Here is an 11,177-nt window from a genome sequence, read left to right on the forward strand (position 1 = left end):
TCCCCTGCCGTAATTGATAATATCGAGGAAATAACATATACTATTATGTCCACTAATGAAGTGCATAAGAAAAATGAATTGTTCTCTGGTGTGACGGAAATCATTGAAGAAGATTTTACAATGTCTAAAACAATGATGAAGGATGCAATCACTACTAATGTGAATACTGTTTTATCAGAAAGTCTATCTTTGTTGCCTAAGGTCTTTAATGAAGAAAATGATGACATAACAACCTTAAATGTCACACCATCCTCACCGTCAACACCAGACATAGCAAAAGGTTTTGACACAGATATAGATTTCCCACCATTGACCCATCATTCATTGAAAAAGTTCATTATTCCTACTAAACAGCCATCAAAATGGGGTACATTGGAGAACATCACAGAGTCTATTACAGCTTCCACTTTTAAAACCACTAGCATACAATCCTCGAAAAAGCCAGTAAAAGCAACACCTATGACAAAAGGAAGCATAATGCACTATGATGACATATATACTTCTGCACTGTTTGAAGCTGGGCTACCTTCAAGTGAATTAATAACCACCCTCAAATCTGAAATAAACTACGGACAAAGACATACCATTGAAGCTTACACAGTAGATATTGCAGGTATTTGATTGCAACTGTCATTGTTAATTGACATAAATTTGAAAGTTGTGAAAATATAGATTGTTTCTACAGTCCTTCAATTGAATAGCTATTAATAATTTGCCAGATTATAGCATAACTATATAGACAATATATATATATATATATATTATGGCATGCCAAACAGGAAATAATAATTGATATATATGGAATGAAAGCCGATATATATATGGAATGAAACCCAGACTATATGGAATGAATGTCGATATATATCAACATTCATTCCATTTATATCAGCTTTCATTCCATATATATCGGGTTATATTCAGAATCGTATGAATTGTATTCAAATCCAAATTCAAATCATCCTGATAATAGATAATTTTTCACTCTTGACAGGTGTTCATTCATGTGCTGAAACAGTTTGCCTGAATGCTGGCACTTGCTACAAAATAGGAAACATCCAGTCATGTATTTGCGCTCCCGGTTATAGCGGCGATCAATGCGAAATAGGTATGTTGAACATGCTGGTTCTTATGATCACCTGACATGAAATATATTCTGTACCCAATAGACAAAAATGGGTATGTACAAACAGGCTGTAATTTTTTAGATTTAAATGGTCCTTTTGAGCTTGAGGCTTCTTCTCTTCTAAATACTGATGTCATTAGTTTATTCTATAATTAATATTAAATATTAATTTTATCCACTGGTTGCATTATTATTAATTAATAATATTTTGGTTCTTTGCACATAGACATTGATGAATGCCAGTCAAATCCATGTCACAATGGAGCCACTTGCCTTGATGGCCTAAACTCCTTTAGGTGTATTTGCCTTCCTACCTACAAAGGAACTCTTTGTGAACAAGGTGAGACCACTTGGCTTTACATTAAATTACTTTTTTTTTAATTGGCTTTTGACAAGCTTCTTATTTTGCTGGTAATTATTTTATCTGTAAATATAGTAAGAATGTACGATCAAGACAAATTTCAGTATTAAATTTAGTATACCAGCAATAATAGGTTTTATTCTTATTTATTGGTTACTTAATATTATTATATTAGCACCTTTAATTATTTATTAGTTTCTGGTTTCTGGTTAATAGGTAGTTTTATAATGTATGCAGATATGTGAATAACATGAATGCATTTGTAATGGCTTTTCAAACTAGTGACCTTCTGCTTAAATTATCATTGAAGATCCTCAATCAGTTTCATGAAGAAATTAAACAAGACTGCAAGTCTTATTATTCATATTACTGCCTCCATGCTTTGTTTTAAATTTGTACACAGGCAGTCCGCAGGTTACAAACAAGGTCCTAAGTCTGTTTTTAATTAGAAAAATAATAAATAATACAGTAAATAGCAATAATAATAATAATAATAATAATAAGTATTAATAGTAGTAGTAGCCGTAGTATACATTAATGATAAAAGTCACTACACAAGGTACTGTACTGTACTGTGCATCGAGCTGACAAACCACTGGAGCTGTGTGATGTCTCAGTAAGAAATCGATTCAAATCAATACTCTAAGACAGGGTTATTCAAATCATGGTCCTCGAGGTCCGAGCACTGCTGGTTTTCCAGCTTTCCTTTACCTGTCAGTCAGGTGTGAAGCCTCTGACCAATCAGAATCAGTAATTGTTAAACTAACTACCTGGGAGATCTGAAAACAAGGCCTGGATTTGGAATCGAGGTCCAGATTTGAAGAACCCTGCTCTATGACTAACAGCATTTAAGGAACATAGACTAGTGTAGGCTAATAGTGATTTTCCCAGAATTATGGTTTTTACGACATTTCTTGAACATTGATAGGAAATCTGATGATTGGATGTGATTTTCCAGTTCAGAGATCCACACATAACAAACATCTTGAGTGAGATTTCTCACGTGGTGGAAGGATCTCTAAGTGGCATTGGTTTTCTGATTGAAGAGGACAAGATAGGGTGTAGGTCTTGAGCAACATCTCCATGGAAATGGATGTCCATTCATTAATGGCTCTGAAAGCCAGCACTAGTGACTTGAACTTGATGCAAACACCTATGGAGAGCCAAAACAAGAGACGATTAGTGGCTTTGGAGCATTTTTAATCCTTATAACATTTTACAGAAGTTTTAGACATGCTACCACATTTGTAATCATCTGCAGTTGTTTGGTAAAACAACATGGTAGTCATTTCAGTCATGGGTGCCGTAAGGGGAAATGTAGGATGATACCAAGGGCCCCTGAGTGACAGGGGCCCTAAAAAAATTGGAAAATAACTGGATCGGTCTGGACTGGGGGCCCCAATATGATATGCTTTCATGGGAACCAAAATCTTTAGCAATGCCCTTGATTCAGTAAAGAGTTGCAATGGTCTGGTGTGAGATGTCAAGTGACGTTGGCGCAGTAGTAGTAGGAAAACCCAAGTGACCAGGTGATCAGCTTTAGAGAACTTTTGTGTATGTGTGTGTGTGTTTTTCCAATGGATTATCTGGAGGTACTGCTGTATTTTACATTGGTGTTACCTTGTTACATATTGTGCTCTACACAAAAAATGGTTTATACAAGATGAACTATCCCTTGAATTTAAAAATTCTGAAGATACTGTGTTTTTCTTTTTCTTCCAGACATTCTATTTTCTATTTTTTCCATGCTTGTAAATGACAGACATATAAAACCATAAAAAGCATTCAGTAGTTTTATACAGGGTACATTCTCTCCAGATACATGATATACATACAGTTCACCCTTCTGCATCATGACTTTTGTTCTTTCAGTAGATCACAGGGTCGAAGAAATTAAATGGGATATTTGGCAACCCTGTTTTGGGAATTTCAGGACACATGACGACCAACAGACTACAGACAAAATGTTTAGTAACTCATAAATGCAGAAAATATATGTATACTGCTGGTTTGGAGGACGCCAAGTGTGTTTATGGCAGCCTCTCACTTGTGCAAATATTATCTGGACTGGGCAGCTGACTGAGGCCTGACAGCAGAGAGCCCTGAGAAGAGTAGCTGCTGCCTTATATTATAGGAGCCCCTAACCTCTGCAATGTGGAAGGGTCCACTTTATTTATAAGGACATATATACTACAACATTATATAATTAAATTATTAAAGTGGGATAATCACTTAGGTTTATCATATATATGGTTCAAATTATAAAACATGTTTAGGGCATTTAAAATTTATTTAAATATAATTTCTCCAGCCAAGCAGTTCAACAACTTTTGTTTTGTGCATTGTGTTTTGTGTAGAAGTAACTTGAAGAGGAATTATGCAATAGTCCTTTTCGAATTGATTGACTTATAATCTGAAGTTATTTCTCTACAAACCAGACATATTACACTGCAAACAAGTGTGATAATTAAATGTAATTATATATAACAAAGTTAGTATTATATTAAAACATTAATTGTTATTCAACTGTCTAATTTCTCTTTAATGGGTCTCTTTAGACACTGAGACATGTGATTACGGCTGGCACAAGTTCCAGGGCAACTGTTACAAATATTTTGTTCATCGGCGTGCTTGGGAAGCAGCAGAGAGAGACTGCCGTGTAATGGGAGCCCATCTCACCAGCATTCTTTCCCAGGAAGAGCAGCTGTTTGTGAATCGTAAGTGCTGTGTCACTGCCTCTTATCAGAGTTACCATGTGTGTAATTAACGAACACTGAGAAAAAAACCTAGATTTCCCCACTTGATTTCCCCTAGCCCCTTTTCCCTTTCTGTTCTTACCCATTCTGCCTAAAATCACAAATATTTTTTATTTACATCATTTATATTTATATCATTCATTCATATATATATATATACACACACACACACAATTATTTATTTATTTTACAGGTTTGGGAAATAACTACCAATGGATTGGTCTCAATGATAAGATGTTCCAAAACGACTTCCGCTGGACTGATGGCCAACCTATGGTAAAAATCATTTCCAATTTTAAATTAGGATGCTGTCAATTTTTTCCTGTTATTGTAATTTGAAAATGTTCATTATACAGGAGTTTGATTTTGCAATATCCAGAGAGAGCTAACCTTCATTATAGAAGGCATGCAGACATTGTATGTCTATTTTTTAATTTTTTTTGGGGGGGGGGGCGTTGGCATGACATATGCTCTTCTTCAAGCTCTGTCAATGGCAACCAAGTGAGTTGCTCATAGTTGCCATATTCCTGCCTATAACACATAATTATATCTCACTTCAAAACCAGTTCTTTAATCCACCTATAAATAAAAGGAGGGTTTTAGGTATTGATGCAATGCATTACAACAAGCTAAATGAATCTTAAATAAAAGGAGAGCTACTGTAAAGGCTTAGGCAAGCAGTGAAAACATAAGCATGGGGCTGGACGAGGTGGGGGATTGTGCAGAGATCATTTAAGCAAACATGCAACATATGTCTGATGGAACACTTTTGTGAGGAGCTTTGGGGTTTGTGAATTTTATAAGCCACTGATGTCTAAACAATCTCAAATACAATTTGGGAATGGAAAGGTTACAAACAGGGCCTTTCCTGGCCAAAGACAGTATTCAGTAGAATTCACATTCAATACCAGCACCTTTCAATGGAACAGTATGAAAATCAGTGCAAACAGAGCTGCACATTAAATTATTTAAATATTTTCTTGTCCTATTACAATGTACTATGCCTGTCTTTTTGATGAATTTTGATGCAAAATTCAGAAATGGTTTAGATGAACTGCATCTTCATAATGCATTCATTGGTCATTCTGCGCACCTTCATAAAGTATTTATAATACATTCATAGAACATTCATAAGCAGCATGTAAGTATACCTTAACATCCTAACATACTTTAACAGCTTTATATACATTAATAACAACCATTATATAATAACAAACATCACAATTGTATAATAATGTTTGTTATTAGTGTATTTACATGTTGTTTATTAATATTTTATGAATGCATAATGAAGGTGCACTGAATGTTCTACAAATGCATTATAAGGTGCAGTTTATGTAAAGCATTAAATTTTGTCACAATAAATGAATTCCTAAATATTCTGATATTGTCAGGATTGCGGGCGGCTCGGGGACGGGAGCGAGGCATCAGGCACAAAAAGGGGCGGACGACCCACTGGCGGCTCCGAGAATTCAAAAAACGGGGTTTATTAAACAAAACAGAAAACAGTACAAACACAACAAAACCAAAAAGACCACGAGGGGTCAAAAACTAAAAAGGGATTAATTAACAAAAACTAAATAACAAAAACCGGATACACATCTAACATGAAACACAATCAACAACAGCGCGCACACAATGAACCACTGGGGAACTGAACAGAAGCAGGAACTAAAATACTAAGGGGTAACGAGACTAACACAGGACAGGTGAGGCTAATTAAGAAAGACCAGGGAAATGGGGTGCAGGAGAAACTAATACTCAAAGGAACTAAACAGGGAAACTAAGAACTAACCAAGGAATCAGAACACTGGGGAATTAGACAGGTAAAGACAAGCAGGGGCACAAGGAACAAAACCAAAAACCATATACAAAATCACCAAATACAATAACTAGACAAACTCAACTGAAACACTAGGGAGCAAAATACAAACACAGGACAGAAGGTACAAAGACAACCAGACGCTCAAGGTGTTGAGCCATGAGGTCAACAGAACAGGGGAAACTCAAAGACAAACATGAAGGACGGGATGACCAGCAATGCCTGCTGGCCAAACGGGGAAGGGACACAGAGTGACAACAGGGGCTGACCCTGACAGATATGCAGTCATGAAAATAGGTGTAGACAGTATGGTTCATCATACATCATAATTGTATGTCATAACTAGATCTGTAACTGGATCTGCTTCTGTCAAACATTATTTGGATTGTAATTTATACCGATGAGGCAAAACATTATGACCACCCACATGTGAAGTGAATAATGTTGACTATCTGATTGAGTCTCGCTGCGTATGGGGCAATGTAGCCACAGGCTAGTCAGAGTGCCTATGCTAACCCCTGTCTACAGCCAAAATCGCCTTCAATGGGTATGCGAGCATAGGAACCCGACCTTGTAGCAATGGAAAAAGATTGCTTGGTCCAATGAATCTCATTGTCTGTTGCATCCTGTATACCTTGATATGCACTGTTTCTTATGACAGTCAACATTATTCACTTCACATGGGGGTAATCATATTGTTTTAGGTCATTGCTGTATGTCCCTTAATTCTGTCATTCAATTTTAAGTATTCAAAAATTTGCCTGTAGTGAATAGACCATTATTTTACCAGATGTTTTACACAGATGTACTGTACATTCATTTGGTTTGTTGAAATAAAATATAGTTGTACATAGTAATTGATACTTTATTTATCCCTGTGGGGAAATTGTCTTTATGCCTCCCTCAACTTCCTCTATTTTGTAGAGTAAGCTGTCTGTGAAGGGCAGCCACCTGTAGTGGGGCCCAGGGAGCCAAGAGTTAAGGGCCTTGCTCAAGGAGCCGCAGACATGCTGAGGCTGGGTTTGAACCAGCGACCTTGTAATTACAGGCACACAGGCTTAGCCCAATGACCCACAAACTGCCCCCATACCATCCAAGTATATACAGGGTTGCTTGTTGTTTTTTTGTTTTTTTTTTAACAAAAATGGAATAGTCTTCCTGTTAGTGTAGTGCAAGCTAAAACCCTGGGTTCCATTAAATCAGAGCTAGATAAGATTTTAACTCTGAGCTATTAGTTCTCCCCAAACGAGTTTGATGGGCTGAATGGCCTCCTCTCGTTTGTAAATTTCTTATGATCTTAAGGGAGACCTTTAATTTACCATGCAGAGTGGTATGGAGTCTCAGATTTTTCACCTAGGAAAGGCCAGCTATGTAATGAGCATAACCTCTGCAAGTGACTTGGCAAATATGTACAGTTCTTGCGAACAATCATATGAGACCAAGGATGACATTTACTATGGATCTGAGCCAGCAACCTAAGCCAAAAGCCCTGCACTACACGGCGCCCAGAGAGTGGATGAGGCTGGAGCTTATCCATGTCGTTCTTACTGCCAAAATACTTCTCTAACTTTGTGTATAACTGAAGCATTTTATATAGGCCTACAAACTCAGGAGCTTTTGCAAAGGTGACGTCTTTCTACAAAAATATGCATCTCACTAAAGTGAAGTAGGCTATTATTATTATTATTGGTACTGTAGCTTTTATTTCAGTCATATTTAGGGGCAGACTGGCAACAAAAAACAGCCTGTGGTATATTTCACCACTCTCTGCGGGTGTGTGTGTGTGTGTGTGTGTGTGGTGGGGGGGGGGGGGGTTTCCAGGGTATATTTTGCCAATCATGATCGCCAATGACATAAAGCATTATCCATTAATCTTCTCCTACGATTGATCTGCGCTCAGCCCTCACAAGACCGACCACTGGGAAAATTTCGGAACTTTCCAAATGTATGTTACTTTTGTTAAAGCAATTAATGTCATTTTGTTGATTGTTCACAGGTTTTTAGATAACTCTTTAGAAAAGCTAAATATGTAAGTTGCTGTTTCATTTTCATTGTTGGAAAAAAATAAACACTTTATTTTTAAACATTTTATACTCCATTACGCTGGAACTGTGACAATAAAACCTTGAGTCACATCGACTTCCTAAATGTGACTTTATTGCCACCATGTGGCACCTGAAGGCATTGCCTGTGCTTAGTCGTTTTCCTTCTCGATTATAACCATGCTTTACCTTAGTTATAGCCTATTTCACATTTCAGTTTAGCCCTTCATCAGTAGAACTTATAAACTAAATTATAAAATAAATGAACAAACAAATAAATCATCCTGAGCAAAAGCAAACTTCTGAATTGTGCAGCAAAACCAGTTTGTATTTATATGTTTACAAGTAAAAATTCAAAAATAAGACCGTTGGCCGAAGTTTTCACACCAAGGTAGCATAGCTTTATGGGCATGAAAAAATAAACCACAATGAAGCTGAGTCTGTATTTTACATGTGCTTAAGAAAAAAAATTTAATTGGTACTATCGACAGAACACCGGTGTGATACCTCCCTCCCCAGTTATCGTTACACCAGTTACAGGTAATCAGCTGGATTGTCACTGGAGCATGGGTCCTTGAGGTACATTTGTGTGCCCCCCTCCCAATCCCCTTCTCCACAGTGATATGTTGTCATCCAGTGCGGGTGAGTTCCTGGGAGATACAAAGCACAGGGTGTTTTTTCACCTGGGAAAGGGTGGAGGAAAATCTGGATGGATTAAAGCTTCCTCTCTTGGAGTCAGAGCAGAACCCATCCACTGAAAAATTGGAGGTAGAGGGTTTTGCTGAGTCCCAGGTGGCACTTGGCAGGGTTACCCATGAGTCCTGTCTGCTGGATGGAGTCTAGGTAGGCCACTGTATAATGTCCATGAGCCTCTGGAAGGTGGTAGCTGATCCATGGATTGCAAAAGTGAGGATGATGCACCTCCAACTGAAAATTGGTGCGCTGAAGAGTACATCCAGGCTAAGGGGTACCTTGGTGAGATAAAGGATGGATATCAATAAGCCCTTCCTAGCAGCTTGATCAGTTCATACATGCGAGGCATAGAGCAGCTCAACACTGCTGCTTGGGTTCAGCGCTAGAAGAGGTTCAGGTTGAAGTAACTGGAATGTAGGAAACAGCAGAAAACCCAACATTTTCATTGAATACAGACCTGATAGAGATGTGTATGTTCAGAAAACAAGATTGAGTTTAAATTTGTTTTTTAAATCAAAAGTTAAAACCTATAAACATATTCCGAAAGCTTAGTACATTAAGGTACTTTGAAAAGGCACTGAATTGCTGTAATGGAATCCAAGTAACCATTCCAGGCAAAACGGGTTTAGAATTTACATAAATTAAAGTTTTTCTCTGGTCAAGAATGTGAAAGGTCAATATATTTGGAAATGACTAAACCGAATTCCTGGAAAACTGAAACTGTTACTTTTAAAATGTCTTTCACATTGCTGACATGCACTCCTGTTCAATTTTCACGTACACAATGGACACTGTGTATGTACCAAATGTAAAAGTTCCAAATGTAAGACTACCAAATGTTGGCTTCACATCTAACATATCCCACAGCTTGACACGCACCACTTTTACAAGTGTACATTAATCACTCTACATGGGGGTGGTCATAATGTTTTGTATAGTGTATAGTCGCACAACCCGGCTGAGGAACAGATTGAGTTGTGATCGAATTTTCCGCATAAGAAATAATGGAAAACCAATTAATTGGTTCCCGGCCCCAAAAAATTACACCTAAATATGTTTTTTTTTAGCATTTAAACACAAAATTAACCGGATAAAACAAGAAGAGCATATACTGTACTAAACACATCTAAGCAAATTTATCAAAACAATAATTTGTAAAGTAAGAAAATAAATGCATCCAAACAATGTGTCCTGCCCCGATCGTCCGCTCCTTCCATGTGCCACGCCCCCTCGTTAACCCCGTGTGGAATCCCCGTGTGATCAGCTGTTCCTGGTTGTTTTCATTAGTTCTGTGTATTTCGTCCGCGTTTCAGTTTGTTTCCCCAGTCCGGTCATTGTATTGTCCGTCTGCGTTTTGCCTGCCTTACCTGTAATTAAACCCTGTATTCCCCGATACCCTGACGTCTGCATCTTTGTCTCCATTCCGTCCCTGCTCGGCACAATCTATTAGAATCTATCTGGCTTTAAAACCAATGTTCCTGATGAACTCATAACAAGCTTGTGTGCTTTACCATATCCTGGGATACACAACAAGAACATAAACAATTACATCCTTCTTTGTTCCATAGTTCCAAAACAAAACATGCAAAATGTAAACATGTAAAAACATGCAAACTATTACATTTGCAGCATGCAAACTACAATGGTTATTGTAGTTATTTATTTTTACATTTTTACCAAAATGTCTTTGGTTATCCAAACATGAACAAAATAATTATTCAGTATTAATGCTGAATAGATGTATTTTTCCATGAATTAAATAAAATCATTTATTTTTTAGCAATATGAAAACTGGAGACCAAATCAGCCTGACAGCTTCTTCACATCTGGTGAGGACTGTGTGGTTATGATCTGGCATGAAGATGGGCAGTGGAATGATGTGCCCTGTAATTATCATCTCACGTTTACCTGCAAGAAGGGAACAGGTATCCGTCACCACTTCCAAACCACTACTGTTGAATGCTCTATCAGGATTTCCTGTGGCCTTTTCATTGCGATATTCAAAACACACGTTTTGATTACAATATGGCACTAAGCCCAAGGACCATTCAAATTTGTACTCTGTAAATGTCTCATTTGATAAAAGTCTATTAATTAGTAATGGGAGTATTATATATTATATTTTAAAAACTCCACAACATGACTCAACATGACTCTTTTGTCCCTCCTCACAGTTGCATGCAGTCAGCCTCCACTTGTGCAAAATGCCCGCACCTTTGGATTTTTAAGACCCCGCTATGAGATCAACTCCCTGGTGCGATACCAGTGCCAAACTGGTTTCATCCAGAGACACCTTCCGACAATCAAGTGTAGGGGAGATGGACAATGGGACAATCCTAAAATCTCCTGCATGATGCGTAAGTATTTAGGTAGCGTTTGA

At 37.5% G+C, this 11,177-nt stretch overlaps 1 protein-coding gene across 1 annotated transcript in view; it reads left to right on the forward strand.

The window, feature by feature from the left end:
* vcana (versican a) overlaps positions 1 to 11,177 on the forward strand; it is an 89,766-nt gene that overhangs the window by 76,879 nt on the left and 1,710 nt on the right. The window contains exons 8-11 of the mRNA XM_023824050.2: positions 4,043 to 4,201; positions 4,434 to 4,516; positions 10,578 to 10,722; positions 10,972 to 11,154. Of these exons, the coding sequence (XP_023679818.2) occupies positions 4,043 to 4,201; positions 4,434 to 4,516; positions 10,578 to 10,722; positions 10,972 to 11,154 (570 nt within the window). The remainder of the gene's footprint in view (positions 1 to 4,042; positions 4,202 to 4,433; positions 4,517 to 10,577; positions 10,723 to 10,971; positions 11,155 to 11,177) is intronic.

Source organism: Paramormyrops kingsleyae, chromosome 2, assembly GCF_048594095.1.
Source record: "Paramormyrops kingsleyae isolate MSU_618 chromosome 2, PKINGS_0.4, whole genome shotgun sequence".
Lineage (NCBI taxonomy): Eukaryota > Metazoa > Chordata > Actinopteri > Osteoglossiformes > Mormyridae > Paramormyrops > Paramormyrops kingsleyae.